The sequence below is a fragment of the Lissotriton helveticus genome, chromosome 3_1 (genome assembly GCF_964261635.1).
Source record: "Lissotriton helveticus chromosome 3_1, aLisHel1.1, whole genome shotgun sequence".
Classification (NCBI taxonomy): Eukaryota; Metazoa; Chordata; class Amphibia; order Caudata; family Salamandridae; genus Lissotriton; species Lissotriton helveticus.
In genome coordinates this window covers 1,828,898,585-1,828,920,616 of record NC_136061.1, presented here as the reverse complement: position 1 = coordinate 1,828,920,616, position 22,032 = coordinate 1,828,898,585, and the positions used below count along the sequence as shown (strand labels likewise).

Genomic DNA, 22,032 nt, shown 5'->3' with positions numbered 1-22,032 from the left:
GTCAATTTTGAATGCTAGAATTTATAACAAGGCACAATCCTGTACCAAGATTGAGAAGAACAAATAAAAGGTTGAGGAAAAGTTACAAGAAAATGAGAGCAGGCAAAAAGAATGAGCAAAAGAATGGCCACTCTTTTGCTCATTCTTTTTGCCTGCTCTCATTTTCTTGTAACTTTTCCTCAACCTTTTATTTGTTCTTCTCAATCTTGGTACAGGATTGTGCCTTGTTATAAATTCTAGCAATCAATATTTTTTCATGTGATCTTGTAAAGCTAAGGACCTCTGTCTTTAATAGTAGTAAGCACCCACGGTCCTCAGTAAACTTTTTGGGTTCCCTTGTTGTAAAAAAATCCAGGCATACTTACAGGCACCGCTGTTACCTTAGCGATTTCGCTTTCCACTGGCGGGACTGGTATATCTAATGTATTTCGACCAGGCCCCCCCAGCATGTGGTTTAGGGACAGTATCATTACATGATACACTCCTCTCTTTGGACCCAAGACTGTCAATCTTGCCAATATGCGCATCTAATAGTCTACCTAACCTGGACACTTCAGCTGTAAGTAGGTCTATTTTGTCTACCAGTGGTTTAACAATAGATTCAAGTTTTCCCTCTATAATACTAGCTAATAGACCCAGTTGCTCAGTGTTAACATCAGCAGCATTGTTCTTAATTAGAGTCTCGTTGTCACAAGCAGTGTTCTTTGGTGTATTTTCAACTCTTCTCTTGTTGTTATTTCCCCCGCGCTTAGTTTGTTGTTTTCTACAGGCCCTCATTGTTCTCAGGGCAGGAGATCGGCGTAGCGGGATATCATCAAAGACTATGGAAAAATGCTGATTAGGGGCTGGTGTTGCTGGTAATTCTGTTGGTATGACATCAAGGTCACAATTTGCGTCCACAATTACTTCGGTATCATCGATGGGAGTTGTAAGGGGTAGGTCAGCTTGACTCTCCTGGCCCAGCGACTTTCTCCGGTCATTATTGATCTTATTTACCACTTTGACTAAATAATTGTCCATAGTGGATTTGTTTTTGGACATTTTGAATGCCGGTAGTTGGTCCCAAGGACTATGGGACTATGATGAACGGATAGTTAGTGACAAACAATACTGTTTTTAATCGGCACAGATACTCCAGAAGCGCACATGGTACTACGTTAAAAATAATGTCATTTAAAACGTTTTTAGTGTAAAACTTACTGAATAGTCGTTCACAACAGCCACGATGGGTTGCCCAGCCCAGCCTCGTCCTGCCCCGGACTGCCACAGACTGCCCGCCCTTTGCCCGGGCTTAGCCCGGCGCCCGCCCGCGCGTGTCCCGCGAGGCGGGAGGGGTACTGCGTTCTTATGGCGCCTCCGGGCGCAGCAGTAGCGTCAGAGGTGCAGTGGGGCATCTGGGAGATGTAGTCCGGTGAGCAGCGTAGCCATTTCCCTCACGGCAGGAAGAGCGCCGCTGGTGTCTGCAGCGCGGCCGTTTCCCTCACGGCCTCCGGTGTGTGCCTGCTCTGCCCTGTGACCCTCCTTTTTAAAAGTCCAGTACGGGTTTTGTTTGGCTCATGTGCATTTATTTATTATTCCATATTCAACAGTACCTGAAGGGCCCAGAGTTACTTCTCATTCCTTCTCCTCACGGAATGAAAGCCTGTCACAGCCCTTCCCGGCAAACGAGCCTCTTAAAAAGGGACTTCTCTCAATTACTCCAAGACGCCCTGCTGCCGTTTTCGTTTGTCCAGGGATTTCACTGCATGTTTTCGGAATTCACCGGAGGATTCCTTTTCCGCCTCTCAACGTGCAGTAAAACTCGGCTCAGATGCTCCAATTAGGCTTGCCGAGACCTCCGTAATTCCAGCGTTCTGCTGCTCTGCTGCTGCCGCCATTACTGGTGAAGGGGGTGCGGCCACCTACTGCTATCCGGAGGTGTGGTTCTCCTGGGGCAAGAGACAAAATAGGTGACATTGGCTTCGGTCTTGACACTCTTTTCCACCCAGGGCGCAAGCGACGACTGCCTCACAGCCCCTTCAGTAAGCAGTAGGGCAGAGGCAAAAGGGAACAAGAGAGCGGCAATGAACGCTGGTCACCGACCTGAATATAACCTTGAAACTCATTCAGTTATGCATGCTTCCCTTCATACCTCAGCCAGAATTACTAAAAAAGAACCCAATCATCCTGATAGACAGTACTTTGCTCTTATAATTTCCTCAGCATCATTCAGACCTTCATATTCATCATACATACCTGTATACTATTGTGAGAGACAGACATGGATGCCTCAACATGGTCAGCCTCTCCAAAGGTTGAGGCTCGCTAAGTTTAACAAAAGATCAGTGTGCCATAGTGATCTGGCGATCATAAAATGCATGAGACAAACTCTCAGCAAGGGTCAGAGATATTCCTATTCAGCCAATGGCACAGCAGTTATCGAAACAGTCTTGTACTCCGTCAAAGCAATGTTGAGCTCAGGCCTCTCAACCAGCAAACACCCCGTTTCCCAGAGGGTACAGAATACTGTGCAAGGAGAATCAAGGTCCTTGCAACATGATTAAAGCCCACTCAGCTTCAAATACCTAGCCATCACTTCTCTATAAGCAAAAACCAACACATTACACAACACATTTTTATTGATGACATAGCGAAATTAATTACCAACAAATTTCTACCTTCAATACAGCATAAATTATTTGAGATTGTAATTAATAGTCATTGGAATAAAGAAACTGACAATGCCTCATTGCGTCAGAATGATTCCAGACGATAACAATCTTGTTTAATGCTGTATGTTCCCTGTGCACATAAATGGGTCTATAAAGGGTGAACAAGAATTAACAGAGCAAATACATTCTGAAATGAGCTCTTCGGTACTCTCAAAGAATAATCCTCTTCCCTCAGATATAACATCAATAACTCAAGACGCACTGAATGTGCCAGTCCCTTTACCAGAAAGATCTTTACCCTCAGAAACTAAAGATAGAACTATCTCCCACGGTAAAGTTTGCTTCCGACCTTTTCCTTTAAAAACAAGACCGAAAAATACAGCACCTTCAAGAGGATGGTCACGGACATCAGGAGTTGGCATTCCTCTGCAGACCCTCTCCATGTCTGTCTCGCGTTCATTCATTCATCATCACCAAACTGCTTTCAACCAGGCTTCATCTTCTGCAGTGGTACAGAAACTAGCCTCCTACATATAGCGGATGCCTCTCTCCAGAAGTGCGACAAGGGAAGTACCTGCTTGCTAATACTTCTGGATCTCGTCAGCCTCCGACATAATTACATTCTCCTCTGTCACCTATAAGAACGCATGGTTTCAGCTGCACCATTAGGACCTGGTTTAGGCCCGATCTATAAAATGCAGCTTTCAGTGTGTTGAATCAGCAGCTCCACGTCTGATCTTATGCTCCTCCTTCGTAGCACTTCAAATCAAGATTTGAGGTGTTACGAAGAAGGAGAGCATAAGATCAGATGTGGAGCTGCAAATTCGAAACATGGAATATCAAGCCTGGTCTCCATTTTTTTCATATTAAATGTCAATATGTGGAGCCACTTGGAAACAGATTCCATGCTTACGTAGAAGCTCACTGCCAGTGTGGTATGACACCCAGCTATACTTGAGAAAAGATGACGAACAGCCACCCCCTAAATAAAATGACCTCCAGCATTTTTGCTGTACATACTTAGATGAAGCTCAATGTGCAAAAAAATCTTACTTCCTCATCCTGCTCCCGAGCAAAGCTCCAAGCTTCCCAACTACTGCACTGAACCCCGGAATAGCACGGTTATGCCTCCCCAGATCGTCACCATATCTAAGCTATAGCAAAACCCCTAGGTCTTACACAGGATTCAAAACAAATAAGTAACTTATCATCAGGTAATGGTCTTAATGGTGGATACTCTATCTAGCCACAGATTCTTTACTTTAGAGTACTCCTCAGGAGCAAGACTAGATCTGGAACACATTTCTCCAGCAATGCATTGCTAGGTGGTGCTGTGCAACTCTGCATTAACCCCGTAGCACCCCGCACTAGCCCAGCATGCTAATTTCAGTTTCTTGTTGGTCTCTTTCTGCGCCCCCAGACATGGGAGGTGAATTGGTAGTACCAGCTTGCAGATTCCTAACTTGGCATCTTTTTAGATGTTAAAAGGAAATCATTCCACAGAGCAGGGAGGTGAGAGGGCACTGAGGAATCTGCAGATGGAAACAGCATTATCGAAGTTAAGTAGCTTGTTCTTCTGACGACTATCGCACATTCCTCACCTTAGAGTAGATAAAGCAGTACCTCCCCTAAAAGGAGGCTCTGTGGAGTGGACTCAGACCAAGGTTTTGCAGTCGCAAGCAGACAAAATTCTGAACTTATGCACTGAAGCCCACATAACTGCCTGGCAGATGTCAAGGACAGAGTGCCAACGCAGTGGTCACAGCCTGTGTGGTGGAATGGACTCTTAAACCTTCTGGTGGCTGCTTCTTGGTCAGTGCATAACATAACTTAATGCAGAAGATTTAGAGGTAATTTGTCCTCTACATCAAGGTCTGCTACACAAAGGCCAAGTGACGCTTACTTACGCGACAAGCTGAAGTAATCGCAATAGGCAAGATTTCTTCAAAGTCAAAAGATGAAGTGAGCAGCTATGCATCGCCTTGAAAGGCATGTATGTGAGAAATATGAAGATCAAATTAAGGTCCCACAAACTGTTTTGGAGGAAACGTGCTGATAGACCTCATCACAACCGGTGACTTAAACAAGGACTTTGGGTCCGGAAAAGGTAAAAACCAAATGGACCAACAAATAGCCTTCAATAGTTCTCACTGCAAGACTTGGTCACCCTAAGACTAAACAAAAATAACATCCAACAGCCTGGATTATAAAGGGTCAATTTTGTGGTTTAGTGGAGAAGTGTGGCTCAATGGTTAGAGCGGCAGACCCTGATGCAGAGGTCTAGCCCGGGACCAGGGTTCAATTCCCCACCTCGGCGGGACTTGGGCTCAAAAATTCCACGGACCTGATAATTCTCGCCTCGGTGCCTATTCAAATCATGGAGTCCCACTCTGCAACTCTGGGCAATAGCTTGTTTAATCTCCACAACGGCCCCCACAACGCTAAGGATGCCTGGCCTCCACCTTGGGGGTGCCCAGGAGTGGACACCTCACAGGGAAAGCCAGGATGGGTTCCACAGCGGTATTCGTACAAGCGCCTTGAGACCCTTGCGGGTGAGTAGTGCGCTATACAAGTATCGATTTACAATTACACACCAAGCCACAAACCTGTCTCATCGCCAGGCATAAATGGACTTTGTTGAAAGGCATCTTGTGGCAAGGATGACGTCCACCACTTCCAGCGGCAGATAAAACGCAGTCAACTACTGCTGCTCAACCTCCACTCATGGAAGTGTATATTTAGGTGGAGGACCATGCATTGTTGCTGAAACAGAAGGTCCTGTTGGAGAGCCTTATCAGAGGAGAGGTGCCCATGCACAAATGCTACGGATACCACACACTAAGGGCCCAATCTGAAGTGACTAGAATGCCTCGGTCACGGCTGTTCCTGATCGTTTTCAGAATTTGTGAGGGAGAGGCAGAGGATGGAAGGTTTACAGGAGTTCAGAGTTCCATTCCAGCGAGAACAAATAAGAGTGCATGGTCTCACTGAAACTCCAACTTAACACTGCACATACAATGGTGGTGAAAAGATCTAGCCAGGAGTCTACCCACTGTAAGAAGATGCCCTGCACCACCTTGTGTTGCAGTTGCCATTCGTGGTCAGCCATATGCTATCTGCTGAGCTCGGCCGCTCTGGCATTCAAAGACCCTGCCAAGTGGTTCCTGATCAGGAAGATGCTCTGCCGCTCCAACAAATTTCAGAGGCTAAGAAGTCCCCAGTACAGGACCCCCTTCTACCAGATTTGTTGCAAAACCACATGATAGTGGTGGTGTCTGTGAGAACCTATACTAGGCTCCCCTCTGATGGGTGGTATTATGGCCTTCAAGGCAAAGCAAATGGCTTGTAACTCCAGAAGGGTGATATGGAGTCAGGCTTCCATTGGAGACCCGAGATCTCCAATCTCTACCTCACTAGCCCAGCAGTGACGCATCTGTATCCACCGTCAGCTCTGGCTGGGGAAGGAACTTTCCACTGGTCCAATTCCAGTCGAGTAGCCACCACTTCAGATCATGAGCAGTCTCAGTCAAAATTTGAATGGTATCAAATAGGTTTTCTCAGATACCACTGCAGAGCTGGCGTGTGCCACCCGGCAGTCAAGAAGGAGTATGATAGAGGCTAAAAGGCCAAGAAGTCTCAGGGTTGCTCTCATCGAGATAGAGGCCTGAGGCTGAACTATCGAGATAATAACGTGAAAGTCCTGGACTTGTTGAAATCGAGGGAAGGTCTTTAACTGTCCCGTATCCAGGACTACTCCAATGTAGGGAAGCCTCTGCAAAGAAGTTAGATGCAACATCAGCTCGTTGATCTTGAACCCCACCCATGTCAGGAGGTTCGCTGGCATCTGGCAATTGTCAACAACTGCCTGTGGCAACTCAGATTTCAAAAGCCAGTCAGGGTAAGGCAAACCTGGTATCCTGACCCCCCCACAGATGGCCAGCAACCACTGTCACCACTTTCATGAACACCAGTGGGGCACTGGTGAGGTTGAAGGGAAGCATAGCAAACTGAAAAGGCTCCTGTCCTACCATGAACTGCAGGTAATATCTGTGGGACTGCCGGACAGGTGTAAGAAAATGCCAAAGGCGCCACCCAAGTGCTCGGATCCAGGGCACACTGGATCTGGGTCAACATCAAAACAGCTGTTGTACAGCATGTATGAAAAAAAAAAAAGGAATACAAAAATAAGCACTAAGACATGACCTCTGGGCTGTGACATTTGGTAAGCGCGTGTATGTGTTAAACACACATGTGCGCATACCTACAAAATTATGAAGAATAGTGTGTCTCATGGCGCTTTTTACAAATTGTTTTAATAAGGTCCATGTAGCGGCTCAGGGATGGCAAGTTGCAGCAACGGGGGTGAGGGGGGAAAATCAAACAAATGAAGATCAACACGGAGGAGAGCCAGGGCTAAGAAGCAAGCGAATGAACGAGAGCAACATGGTTGGGGTGGAGTACAGACGCACACGGGGAAGAGAAGGCAAAATGAGTCTGGAGGGAAACATGAGCGTAGGTGGGGGCCAGAAGCACACTTGTGAGAGCAAAATGGACCACAGCGGGAAGGAGGAAGCAGAGAGAAGCACGAGAGAGACTGTTCAAAAACACATGCACTCATGGAGTGCTTCAACGAAAAGAAAAAAGTAACTACCAAAACGCGACCAGTTGAAGGACAAGTACTTCAAGCCATGATCCAGTACAGAGGCAAACACAAGAACAGGAAGAGAAGCCAGCATATATATAAATTAAGACGGAAGCAAATTAGTAACAGTAAAGCCAACCAAGAGGAAGACCAACAGAACAAAAACACAAGCCCTATATCTTACAATTATAGACACATTGCATTAATGTACCCATTACAGGGTTATCTATGTAATGTGCATATCCCTGACTTCAATTCCTGTGAGGTAGTTCAGTTGGTTAATATACCACCTGCAAAAGTCTGTAGGGAGGCTACAGGCCCAATTCCTTTCAGAAAGGTGGGAGGCTAAACACACGTAAAATAGAGACGGAGGTTTCTTCCACAGGTCATGGATGGTCACAATATGAAATCTCACAGGGTTACAATGCTGCTGCTGCAGAGATGCGAATGCAAGGTAGTGATCAGCCACAAGTTCAAATCATAGTGAAACAAATCACAGATTATTGTATCTGTTGCAGACCTCTGCATATAACCGGCATACGGGTTTATTTCTTACCTAGTGAATTAGTTCCCTCTCATTACAGGAAACTCTACATCAACAAAGTACTATAGTTACAATTAGGAAACACACAAAATTAAACACTTTTTAAACTTTCAAATTGCACCAATGTCGCACCTAAGAGCCACTCTGATTTCACTCCGCCCCACTGGCTACCTACCTGCCCCACGGACTCCTGTAAATTGTGCACACTGGTCCTACAATCTGTAAATAACTCCCACGTCACTGTGTGAAAACCTACAAAACTCCACTTGAGCAAGACCCTGAAAAAGCACTCCCAAAGGACTGGCCATCGGGCTCACGTTACACTCGTTTCAAGCACGGGAATCGGGGATCTAGTGGAAGGGGCACGGAAATTAAGCTCAGCAATTAAAGACACCTGCACGTCTCAAAGGTTGTAGCAACCTCGGATTTCCCTCAAGGAGACGGACGATTTATAATCCTATTCGAGCTTAACAGACGCGACTCAGAACACACGCGCAAATATTTTTGAAAAGATAACTGCCTCACTTAGAAAAAGAGGGATATGTTAATTTTCCCATTAGCACTGAAGGAGAGGCGGATTTAAGCGTGAATTTTTTTTTTAAAATCGCTAGTTCGTCACCCATATCGAATGTGTATGTCAAAGGTGTTTCAATCAGCGGGGAAGGCACCACAGTGAATGAAACCTAGGCCTAGCCTCGGTGGAACCCCCATAAACCGGACGACAGGCTAGAATAGCTTTCTTCCCCCTCTACGGCGTAGCTACCAGTAGTGCAACAGGTGCAGCGGCAGCGATGCACAGAGACCCCAATGGCCACATTTACCCCTGTTCAATCAAGTGTTTTACTACCTATTCAAAAGTTGGCGGGAATTGTCACTGCGTGTACTGGGGCCGACGGCACCCAGGCTACGCCAGTGCTCCCCCTCTCTTTTGTTACTACACCGTGACCTTTCCAGGGGCTCCCTGTGATATATGGCAGTAAGGAAGGAACAGAAGGCGAAGTGACATTCTGTTGAGGCCGCAGCGCGCTTCCCATAAACTCCACCCTGACCCTCATCCTCCAAAACAGACCAGGAAGTAAATCAGAGACGCAGCTCTGCGCGCGCAACCTACACCCCCGTCGGTGCCGCGCAGAAGACTGTGGGGCCCCCTCCTCTTACCTGTGTACTGAGAACGCGCCCTTCCGCCTCAGCCGCATGCCTGCGCTCAACAGGCGCAGCAAGACGCGCAGCAGGCGGCGTCGTCCCGGTAGCCTCATTGGAGGGCGCTGGGAGACCTTGTGGGATCTAAATCTAACTCCGAAGCGGGATCTTCCTTTCTCACGCCCCGGCTCCCTCCCGCCCTGCTCTCTCGCTAGGTCGAGGAGGTGGGTACAAGCAGCAGGGGCCCACCCATGGTTAAACGCAGACCACCTGCTCCGAGGAACAACAAGGGGGTGGGGGAGTTAAACCTTAATGACCACGACGCGTTCATATAAAAGCATAAAAACACGGTTTCCGCTGTAGTAATTAACAATAACCCACTTTAATATGGTGTTCAATTTGGAGATATGTGGAGGCTACATGACTGAATTAGCTTTTGCCTGTAAACTTCACGTCACAGAAAATTTCACGAGTAAGAAATGAACTAAAATATCTTCCCACCGTCTGCACTATATGTCTTTCCTGGTCACCTCCACTCTCCAAAGTGAAGGAGCCCTAGCTGCAAACAACCACCCGCGTGCCGGGATACCACGTGGGAGACAAACGTGCAGCGTTAAAAGGACAGGACCCAGAATGCAACCTAGTGTAGGGTAAAAGGCTGCGGTATCACACGTGACCATGGTAACCTAGAAACGAAGTACTAATGCCTGTGCTTAACTTATATCGGCTCCCTTCCTGCCAGAAGCTTGCACTTCCGCCGGACGCTTTACCTAAGCTATGCTCTCTGCGTGCGTGACATGCACGGGTCTTGCGCGCGCTGTAACTATGATCAGGAGAGGGACGCTTGGACTGCAGACAGATTACCTCTGTAGAGTGCTGTGTTACCATGTGCATGCCTGCAATTGTACTTTCTTTTATGTATGTGACTACAAGCCCAGAGCACCGAGACGGTTCCAGCTATTAATAGGCTTGAATTCAAGTGTTTATGTTGTAAAGTGGCAGGTCAGCAGTCCACCTCAATGGTAACCAGAAGCCTTTGCCTCTGAATCAGAATGACTTTTGACTTCACAAAAGTGTCTTTGCTCAGCCCAGAAGTTTATGTACGTCTCAAAGCAATCTTTTGGCAGTAAGTTACTACCCTTGCATGAAGATAGTCACCCCCCCCGCCAAGTTCATAATAATTGAAATAAATTAACAATAAATTAAAAAACAAAAACAGAAACGTGTCCAGCCTCCTACGTACTGATACTGGACCAATCCAGTAGCTTCCATGTCTCATTCTTCTCAAGCAAGATGTGGTAAATCAATGCGATGTCTGAGACAGAGTGTCATTAGTTATCAGCTTTATTGCGATACAGAGTAAGTAGGTCCATCCCCTGTCTGACCAGAGCTCCAACTGCCAACAGGGCAGATGGAAACTCTAGAACAAGGAACACCATAATGTTCTTTTGTCTTTTGTTTTGAAGTTTCAGAAATGGCCGTCGGCGTCTTGCGTCAGCACGTATCAACCCGTGATGACGTATATGGACGTAGACTTGTTTCGGGGCCAAGATTGCTATGAAGGCTGGCTCTGCGTTCTACTGCTGCGCTCCAGCTGTTGCTGGGATACCGACTACTTCTCGGTTGTGACGCTCACCTTTTAGAATGCTGCCTCCGCCGCCATTACTCCGCCGTGAGTCCTTCAAACTTCTCACGCAACCGTCATACCTTCTCTTGACGGTACCAGAAGAAATCCTGGGTGTAGATCGCTCTCCCTGCAGGATGGCGGTAAGTCGCTGACTCGCCTCACTTCGTCACGATAGCTGCACAGGGTTCGGGGTGATGAGACCGCTACTTCTCTGTTTGTTCCTCCGCTGCAATGCTGTGATTAGAAAGCTGTGGCCAGACCAGATATCCGCGTCCAAGTCGCCAAATGTGGTAAATCAATGCGATGTCTGAGACAGAGTGTCATTAGTTATCAGCTTTATTGCGATACAGAGTAAGTAGGTCCATCCCCTGTCTGACTAGAGCTCCAACTGCCAACAGGGCAGATGGAAACTCTAGAACAAGGAACACCATAATGTTCTAGAGTACTAGCGAGAAAGGCAAAAGAAGCACTGTACAACACAAGACACGTTGGGCAATGGATAAATACAGTAAAAGGAACCAGTCAGGAAAGTAGCAAGTAAATTCAACTTTGGACAGACGGGTAGAGAGTGGAACTCACCAAGCAGCAGCCTGGTTTCCTACGAATAAGTCTGGTCCAAAGAGCAAAATTAAGCTTCTCAGAAGATTGCATGAACTGGTGGCCAAGGAAATTCATACATTTCATACAGAGTGCCGTCAACCAACTGTCTTGAGTCGGGAGCGAACCCACGTGTCAGTGAAAGGGAATGATCATTTTAGGTAAGTTCACTGCCTCAAAGGCTTTAAGTATCCATCAATAAGATTGTTGTTTTCGCTATAACAGTGCCAAGTTAATGACAATTCAAACTTTTACCACCACAAGGCTACTTTGCTTCCTTATGGGAGTTGTCCTAGTTGAAGAATATGTAGCAGGAATGCAGAGGGCATCTTCTGGAACACCTGAGCCATGATCTGGGCCTTCTTTGCATTCTTCTATAGTGCCACAAAGCCCAGAACATCTTGCATTGATACCTCATATCTCACACAGGAGACAGCTTTCACTGACAGGCCATATCTCACTCAGGAGAGGAGGCTGCAGAAACCCAGGAGAAGAACATTCAAAAAGCACCCCTGAGCTTAGAAACCAATGTTGATGAATGTTGTCCAATATATATATCTATCTATCTATCTATCTATCTATATCTATATATACATATATCATTCACATTTGTGAAAATAATCCCTTTCAGTCAGCACGAAGATTTGCCTAATTCAGATCACGAGAGCAGCCCTGGACCCACTGGAGGGCTATGAACTGTGTGAAAAATAATGGGGCTGATAACAGTTTTGGCAAAAATAAACGGACCCTACTGAAAGGGATTATTTTCACTCGAAATCCCAGCATACATCTTCATTGGGAGCAGATGCAATATGGGTAAAATGTTGACTTTAAAATACTAACCGGATTTTGCCTGTGTCCCCTTCCCTTATGAATAAGCTGCAGGTGCAGCGAAACGCGTCAAGGAATCTACATGTAGCTGGGGCTGCCTGCGTGATTTTGTGCAATAAAAAGGAAAGTTTTCCAATCCTCGTGGAGTGGCGTTTCCCTTGCTCAGGGGCAAATGTGAATGATATATATATATATATATATATATGCACTACTGTTTTAGGCTATACAAGTGTGGTGCAGACGTTCTGGCTATTTTGGGTTCAGAAGAGTGCATTTGCCTCAAATCAAGGTTTCTAGGCTTGAAAGCCCATACATCATTCATCTGCAGTTAAAAATCCCTTTAAAAAAAGAGAAATGGATATTCGAAAAAGAAAAACATTTCTGAGAAGGTCCTGGATAAAGCCTCACCACTGCTGGACTCAACTATCAACGCTTCATTGTCAGCTTTACCCCGGTCATGGTGTTTTCAGGAATGCTGGGTATTGAGCTCCTAAGTTAGACAGCGTTCCATTATCTCATCTCAGGAATGTAGGTGGTGACATCAGAAGACATTTGTTAGGAGGCAAGGGAGAGACTGAGGCACTGAGCACATTATCGAGGTTTAGTTCCATAACGCCTTCTCTAAATCAGGCTCTTCAAAAGACATCAGTCTGCCAGATTTTGCTTATCTAGTCAGATTAATGTGTCATACTCTAAGTAGGCCTGGGAGTAATTTTAATTATGGCGGGATAATCAGATTAATTTTGGTGATTCAGTGTAACTCTTTGACGCGGAATTACCGATAATACCGTGATTACATGCGCTTGCATAATTGAGTAATCTGGGGGGCTTGGGGAGAGGAGGTGGAACGACAGTGAGAGCACATTTAGCAAGCATGAGTGGGTACTCACGTTGCTGTTTATGTTCTGTTGTACTTATCGCTAGCTTCTTACAGCAAAATACATCCTCATGTCTATTTTGAACGCAAGGGAGCATTTTGCACTAAGAAACTAGCCCTAAATGGCAGAAGTAAGTTGGAGAAAAATCTTACCCAAAGTGGACGTTTAGCGAGCATGAGCGACTGTCGGAGCTCACTATTCATGTTTTGTTGCATTTAGCGCTCTTTATTAGTGCAAAAAGCAACTTCACATACATTTTTGCGTTAAGTGCGGAATTACTCTTCTTGCGTATGCTCATGGAGTTTTTTTTAGCTAATTCTGTGTGATTGCAATACACAAAATTACACGAGTTACATCCACCCCTAACTCCAAGCATAGGGTTCCAACAACCTTACCACCTCCTGTAGAAAGTATTAACTGCTCTGTATTGTTGCCTTTGGAGAGGTAAGTTTCCAGAATGGATAACTGTCATCCAAATGGAATGAAACCATCTTAAGTGCCAATGGTAAACAACAGTATCCATCATCGATACTGGCCAGTAACCACCTACTACAAAAGGAAGATATTTCCATTATATAAAAATACCGTTGGGGGGGGGCTGGTGCTTGAAATAGCACAGTAGAGTTAGTGAGTACTATAAGAAATACCTTCACAAAACTACTAACACAGTGGGATATTTACTGGGGTGGACAGACACCACCACTTACCACTATCCATCAAATCCTGGCTTTACTACTGCACCTAAATATGCTGGAATTAAAAACTGCATTATAAATCTGGGCATAGCCCACAATTTTCTGGCATTTACAGAGAATATTAATCCACTGGCCTTTCTATGACAAACACTGACACCACAATTGTGGTCCACGGTGCATAGTAGAAACTATAGAACCAGGAGACATGTTTTTAACACCAGCCATGTGTGCTCCTCGGCAATCACCTTCTGAATGTATTCATCTGCTCACATTTTTGTCCAAACTAGAGAGTATTTAGAATCAGTGTAAAAGCTATTAGTATGTGATGGTTAAAAAAAAAAACACAGACACTTTGACAGGCTATCACCAGGGAAGAGTAGTTAGACAGCGCCAAACTAATGGTCTATTCACCAAAATGTAAGAGGATGGTAAAACAATTTTTTTTTATTCTAACCATGGGCCTTTAACTTTCCAAACTGTTTAATCTTGGGCATATCATATTGCCTGGGTTTGTGTCCCCTGATTAGGCAACAGACGCATACTTTAATAGAGGATTAACAGAATAAATAACCAAGAGCATATTCCCAGGAAATACCCTCAGCCTGGTTTTCATTCACACATTCAATGTGAATTGCTGGAGTCCACATTCTCTATTATTATCTCTAAAGGTGAAGATGTCCCTGAGGATGCACTGTAGCAGGACCCCTTCTGGTGCCGCAGCTCCACCCTACCAGCCACAAATCGGCACCTCTAGCCATGCTCATAGAAGGTTGAAATAGTGAGAGGTGAACATCTTGACATACCCAGGGCTTTAAGTGGGCCGGGTCCTGAGGGTGCTCAGCACTAGCAGTTCTTAAAAGCAACTGCCGAAACGGGTCCCTATCTGGCTCTCCATATTTACCTTCAGGGTGGAAAAGAAGAAAAAAAACGTAACTGCGATAGTACCACACCTCACTGCTTTTGATGTAGCTCCGAAGAATCATTTTCAGTATTAAATAGCGAAAAGTTGGAGCACCAGTTACATTACACAAGGACATATTTATGTTTTGAATCACAGGATGTTAAGCCGAATTAAGCCTCGAACCAGCTCAATTCGGCTGCTTGAAGGTCGGCAGCTCTAGCCTTACCTTACAACCTCACCCACAAGAACGAAGCATTTTCAATGTTATATACAACGAGGTAATAGTTGTTGCTTGTTTATCTTAAGAAATTTACAATCATTGACAAAGCCAATAGTCCTGGCTTGTTGTAGGTGAAATTACTTGTTGTGTTAAATAGCTGGCTAAAAGGCATAAACAGTAAAATACTATGCCAAGAACAGTTTTTAGCTTAAGAGGTGTAGGCCACGCCCTTAATTCCATCGGCCACGCCCCTACAAGATGTTGACCCCCACAGTTTTTTCATCCCACTTAAAGCCCTGGACATACCAATCGAGATGTCCAGGAAGGCAGCTCAGCTAGTTGTGCTCAGCGAAAAAACGATTGTTGGTGTCCCACGCCAGTTTAGTGCAGGTGTCCCACGCCACTTTAGTGCAGGTAACAGGACAGACTGTGGGATAAACCTACAAAAAACAGGACGGTTGGCCACCCTCCTCGCATCGCCCATCCTGTATGCCACTGGAGTGCTGCACCACAGAGGAAGTAAACCGTGAAGCATCATAACACGGAACACACAAAGTGGATTGTCCCATCAGTACATTATGCACCACCCACAGTTCCGCTGCCATGTAACCTCAGCGTGCAGGGAAGGCCCACTAACATATAAAGCGCTCTTCGCACATCACACAAAAGATTCCCAGACTTCACCCAGTGCGTCTGGGGTCTGCAGGTCCAGACATGCCCCAGCAACTGCTCAGCGAAGGGGGCACTGTGCCAGCTGGAGTCCGGCGTGGGCAGACTGGGAGGAGCATACACCCCTCAACCAGAGAGCTAAGAGAAAGGCACGAGACGGCCACGAAAGAGACCCATTTTTAGGCGTCATGAACATGGAGAGCGGATATTTTTGGCCTTGGAACGTTTTAAAGCGGGGCCAGCAAACTAGAAGCGAGGCTGGCATTGTGTTTGTATTGCCATGTAACACTCTGCAATAAACGTCACATCAGAAGGTAGATACAAAACTGTTACAGCCGACAAAACAAGACATGTCCATAAAGCAGGCTGGAAGGAAGGTGGGTGGGGGGTTCATTAATTAGTAGGGAACATCCTTTTTTGCACGGATTTTATACAGAGGTTGGATAAACTCCAAGAAGAGGACTTAGTTTACATGTAGATTGGTTTACAGGAAATGAGGTAGGACTGTGCTGTCCACTCCGCCTGCAGGGATTGGGTGGTGGGTGCAGGGCGGCCTGGACGCTGGATCAGAGTGCACGGGGGCTTCGCTCCTGGTTGCTTGTTACAGAGGGCGGTCCAAAGTGGTGGCTTGTGCAAGCCTGGAAGGTGGATGGTGTGGAGTGAGGTTAAGTGCTGCAGTCACTGGCGCACCATCCCAGGCTGGCGTCCATCGCCTGAGGGAGCTGCAGCTCTGATTAATTCACTCTTTTACTAGCACTTTTATGTACAGCAAACCAAATATGACGACTGACAGAGCGGGCTACACGCGTCAATAAATCAACCAGCAGAAAAGTGATCTACATAGTTATCGATTTTAAATAGATGCACCTATTGCCCTAGAAAGCACCTCGGTTCTCAAAATATTTCCTTCCTACTTTGGCTAAATATAGACCCGAAGTTACCGGAGAGCGTCCGGGCACCTCAGGGGGCCTTTTGTTTGATTTTGATTCGCTGCTACACGTGCACGCTGTGAAAAAGACACAAAAGACGCACTGGCGGTTACCTCTGCGCAGATCAAGCCTTTGCTCCCTTCTGATACCTTCGTTCTGCTGGCGAATATTTGCAGGGCTGCATGTGCTCGGGGTAGGGGGCTGGGGGTACACACCAAGCGGCAGAACAGGGCATTCCCTGCTGCCAGCTTTATTGCCGAGGTGAACAGGTTGTGTCCATTCCCGTTACCGTGTGGATTTCGCATTCAGTCGAGGCTGCTGTCCCTGGCATATGAACCACCCTGGCTGGTAGCAAGGGGTACCCGTCTGTGCCCAAGGGCAAGGAGCCACTGTGCCACAAGAGTCCAAAATCCAAATCTTCTCCAGGCCTGTTCGGTTAGGTTTCCTGGTTCTGTAAACCTCTTCTCTTGGATTGGCTACTACCCGGATTGTTTCCCAGGAGGATATATTGGTAAAATTACCAGTTTGTGAAATGTGTTTTGATTTGAGAGGATGAACCGAAAGAGGAGGCGAGCAGGGAGGGGAGTACTTGATTTTTGTCAGGTTGTATGCTTTGAACAGGCAACGTTTTCTGGTGTGAACAGTTTGAGGTTGTAACGTTTAAACTTCATAGTACAGCTGGCCTAGACGGTTATAATTATTAGCATTTATTTTTATCAGTTATATAAAGCACAAAATTAACAACAAGGTGATGTAAATGAGCAATAGATAAATAATGACGGTGTTTGATTAACATAACGTGGTACCCTCTAGCGTAAAGACATGTTAAAGATTGCCAACAGAGAGATTCAGTCTTGAGATCTGGGGACCACCACCAAGGCGCAACTTTCTTTAGGCACAAGATAGGCAGAGCTTGCGTCGTTTATTTCTAGCACAGTTACATACTTTCCAAGTTTATAACAGTACAAAGAAGACTAGGAATAGAACCGCTCTCTTTCAGCTTTTAGATATTGCAGAACGCACACGGGTTCCTGACTAGGTTTCACAGCGTCAAACTACATACAAACACAGATCACCCACCAAATGAATGCTGACACAGACCTACAAACACACAATATTGGCTCCCTCCACAAGGTCACCGAGTGAGGAGCCGATATCACACAGTGGCAGGGAAGAGGAGTTGGAAACCAAAGCACAGAGCGGATTTACAGATCGGTTTTGGAGGCCTTGACAAGCCAATGTATATTAGGGGGTGTGAAAACACTCAGGAAATGAACAAAGGTCCCAGCAAGCTTTTTTATTTTTTTGAATGGAGAGTTCGTAGGTGTGAGGGGGCAGAAGTACCTCTTGGTACTTGTCAATATGAGGGCCCGCCCCTCCTCATACAGTGAAGTATTTTGTTTTTAAGTTGGCAGGTCAACCCCAAATACATGCACACACAAACAGCATAAATATGACTATATACATGCATTCACCACAGGGGCGTAGGAACGTGTGTGCGGGCCGCCCCAGGTGTCATCACTGAGGGGGGTGACAAAATTGCAAAAATATGCGTTTCAAACACATATTTTTGCCATTTTGACAAGCTGGGGGTGACAAGAAACTTTCCTCACCGGGTACCACTTGACCGTGCTACGCCACTGTCACCAACAGACACACAACCACACTGCACACACAGCAAATAAGCACCGTTACAGACAGCAACTCTGTACTATGATTGCACATGCAGGCAGTACACCTACACAATGCACAAACAAAAGGGGACTGTGTTCAAAGAGCGACTGTACACGCACAATAACTGCAAGTCCACGCACCACCTGAATGCATGCACTTTTACAGAAACATATCCTTTAGCCCCAAATGGGCAGTCACAGGCAGCACCACAAAGAAGGGGAACCCCACATCAAATAAAGGCAGGTAGACGGGGAAAGTACAAGGAAAAGAGAAGGAACATTACATTACCTGCCCCATGTATTGAAAAGAGCGGCCCCTAAAAGGTCCAACTATGTTCATATCAGCCTCATACCACACAGAGAGTTCCTGAAAACAAATTTAACAAAATATAGAAAAAAGTCACAGGCAGCAACCAGTATTGTTGGGCATGGGGGAAAAGTGTACTTGCGTGTCTGTCAGCCCCCAGAGCAACTCTAAGGTGCCACCATGCAGAGCCGGCTTCTATCTGGTTGTAGTGCTCCTCCTTTATGTCCATCAGGAGTTTAACATCAGGGGTTGGCCGTGGCAGCATCATTTAGAGGTGCAAGGCAAAAAGGCTAGGTCTCGCCTTTGTGTAGGGAGGAAGGAAGGAAACCTTTGATATGGTCACCAGCATAAATTGTAAATTAGTAGGCGTGCACTCCACGCATGCATGTGCCCTCAAAATGACGAGGGCGCTATTTTTTTCTTTTTGGTGCACCAATCTGAGTTACAGTGGTAACTAAAAGGAAAGTAAAACCTGCAAAAGCATAAAACAAAATAAGTGGGCAGTCATGAGAAGCGGAATCAAAATGGGGAAGGGTGGAGGCAAGTGCTAAATCAACACAGAAGAACACACAAAAGCAATGGGGGTGGGGAGGGTTGGAGACCATCAAAAACAATGGCGGGCAGGAGCAAAAGCAACACAATGTTGGATGAAGGCAACACTAAGGGCACAGGTGGGATGAAGCAGTGGGCAGAAGCATATGGTTAAGTGTAAGGGGGTGGGTAGAAGCAGTTAGGCAAAAGAGAGCAATAGAGTGCAGGGAAGAGACGGTTAAAACAAACACCCACTCAAATTGACTGCTTCACACATATGAAAAAAGTGGTGCTTGAGATGCAAGCAGGGGAAGCAGCGATGCCAGCCAATCAAAGAGATTGTAAAGAGGCAAAGCTGAATGGGAGGAACAAACTTAAGATTGACAAGCTAGGACACCAATAAGAAGCAGACAAAAAAGAGAAACATGGAAAGCCAAACACTTGCTCCTCTATGCTTTACAACTAGGAGCCCCAAAATGGCTCTGAGTTGACGGTTTCAAATATAAAATATTATTCATTTGCAAAAACAATGGTTATCTGGTCCCCTGTCCCGAAGACTATGGACAGTGGTGGTCACTGTCAGATTGTATTAACAAACTGCTTCCTTTCACAGGTACACACAGTCAATCAATCAATCAGGATTTATAAAGTGTGGCAAATCACCCGATCGGGTATTCAGGCGCTTGCAGGACCCAGAGGTCTTTTCAAACAGCCAGGTCTTAAGAGCAATTAAGAATTCTGGAAGTGAGGAGATGGTCTGGAGGTGCTTGGGGAGGCGGTTCCAGGTATTTGTTGCAATGTGAGAGAAGGAGCGTCTTCCACCTCTGCTTCGGTAGATGCGGGGAGTATGGGCATGTGAAAGGGCGGCTGAGCACAGTCTTTTTTTTGTGTCATCAGTATGTGACAAATAATATACACCTGCAATATATTAAGGAAGAGGAAAAAAGGAGGGAAAGGGAAAAAGGAGAAGGGAAAAAGCTATATATAGGGAGGGAAAGAAAAGAGAATTTGAATTTCAGGAATCGAAAAGAAAGGGGGTCCACACCTGCTGGAATATTTGTTCTTGCTGAGCACAGTCTTCTTGATGGTTGGTGGAAGTTCAGGCGGTGGTTATGTAGGCTGGTCCTTGGCTGTGTAGAGTCTTGTGTGCGTGGGTCAGCAGCTTGAATTAGCATCTCTTCTGTATGGGGAGTCAGTGGGGTTTCCTGAGTTGGGGTCCAATGTGGGTTCATCAGGGAAGGTGGACAATGAGTCTGGCCGCGGCATTCTTTATGGTCTAAAGTCTCTGTGGGTGAGCAGCAATTCATAGTGAAACGTCGAATCACTGTTTTCGAATGGCCAAAGGACTACTGTAAGCTCTTACCTCATGTAATTAGATAGTCCTAAATTATAATGTACAACGATCCCACCTGGTCTACTGCACAGCAGTATATCAGAATAGGACTGTGGTTATCCAAGTCCCTGAACATGCACGTTTAGTAATTCTCCATATATTAGCTGCCTGGTAGAGAGTGCACCCATTTCAGGTTACTGCGTCATTTCAGATGAAATTAGTGATCGGCACTAAAGTACAACCATAATCGTTTAAAATTCTACAGACCAACAAATCTTGAAGGTCCGAATAAAAGCAACATCTAATCTATGGTATGGCTTCCCATGGACTCTTCACCATGCACAATACGAAGTGTGGTTTCACAAAACAAAAAGAAAATCTTCTGAACTAACTGGAGTAATTGCATACATCTCAAATTGAGGGTGCAGGAGCCTTAAGTCTGCATTAGTGGGGCGAAGTGATTTCAGGTCTTACTCTTCTGACAAAATTTGCTTTAAGTTACACTACCATCAACTCCAAAGCTACAGGCACACAGCACACCAAGAGGCAGTATTGTCGACAACACACAGCATCACCACTGATAACTAGAGCCATCAGCACTAGAGTCTAGTCCTGTGGCTAGTATCACACATCACTAACTTTGCGCTCTGTGGCACTAGCACCAAGAACTTGGGCGAGCTGCACAATGAACCAGCAGTGAGAATTGGCACCTGTGGCACATGGCACTACAATGGAGCCCTTCGGCTAGTATCACGCAAAGCAATGGACTCAGATCAGAAGCACACACGAGTACACCTGCGCACGAAGGCTGGCAGCATGCAGCAGTGGCATCAAGCACCGACGCTAACAGTACCAGAACGCTACACTAACACGGAGTCCTGGGTAAACTCGCAGCAACGTTAGTGATCTGAAAATCAATGATAGTTACAGATGCAAAGCGCACAGAAGACCTCACTTATGCACTAAGTGTAGCTATTGTGTACCTGGGTGCAATATGACACAGATTCCTGTTCGAAACAACGTTAAGAGGTTTCAGGGGAAGTCACTCTTCACAAAAGGGGCTGTTGAGGGGTGACAGCGCCCAGTCACATTGGGAAGTGTTAGCACCAGACAAACGCCCTTCGTATGCCCTGGCACCCTGGTTTGGGTGTACTTGGGAACGGTAACCATCTGATCATATCTTGAGGTGCCAGGCCGAGTAAGCAACTGGAGCAGAGCTCAAATGTGCCATGGCACGTGAGCTTACAAAGGGGGGAGCCTAGTTACGCCTAGACGTTGTGGGCACTTTGAGCAGAGCCTGGTGCGCTGGCGCTGTGGGCACCTGAAACTGTGCAGGGATGTGCTTGCGAAGTAAACCCAGAGCAGTCCATGGAAGTGCTTGGGCAAAGCCTAGCTGCACGTGGGCATCGAAGGTGCTGGGCCTGTTTGTACAACGTTCATTACACCCGGGAGGGCAAGGCAAGAGCAAGAAAATAACACAGATTTCAGAGGCAAGAAATGTCACCAGCCCAGGGTCTGGGCCAAGTGCAGAAGGGCTCAGTGCCGCCCAGCTCATTCAAGTGTGCCCGTTGCAGGAAGGGGCGGGAGCTGCAAACTGCTCCTGTAAACAGAGCCATGGACGAGGTCCAGGCTTGGCAGAGGAATGTTGGCTAGGTCATACCCCACCGCAGCCGCCCCACCCAGGCTGGTGGTATAAAACCAGCAGTTGCAATATTTAGCAAGCAGACACTGGCGGAGAGGAAACGGACAGTCTGCTACTGCCAGCAGCAGGGCACAGAGGCGGCGGAGGCAGTGAGCGGGAAATGGACTATGGAGGAGACAGAACCACGAGGAGAAAGCCCACACGAGAGGGAGGAGGAGGAAA

At 46.3% G+C, this 22,032-nt stretch overlaps 1 protein-coding gene across 2 annotated transcripts in view; it reads right to left on the bottom strand.

Moving 5' to 3' along the window:
• The window catches only part of MOB2 (MOB kinase activator 2), a 305,579-nt gene that overhangs the window by 113,323 nt on the left and 170,224 nt on the right, over nt 1-22,032 (bottom strand). The window contains exon 1 of one of the 2 annotated variants that reach the window (XM_078682760.1): nt 8,996-9,078. The exons of the other annotated variant lie outside the window; for it this stretch is intronic. Coding sequence (XP_078538886.1) covers nt 8,996-9,033 — 38 coding nt within the window. The 5' untranslated portion in view covers nt 9,034-9,078. Of the gene's footprint in view, nt 1-8,995; nt 9,079-22,032 lie in introns of those variants that run through there. 2 annotated transcript variants of the gene reach the window in all.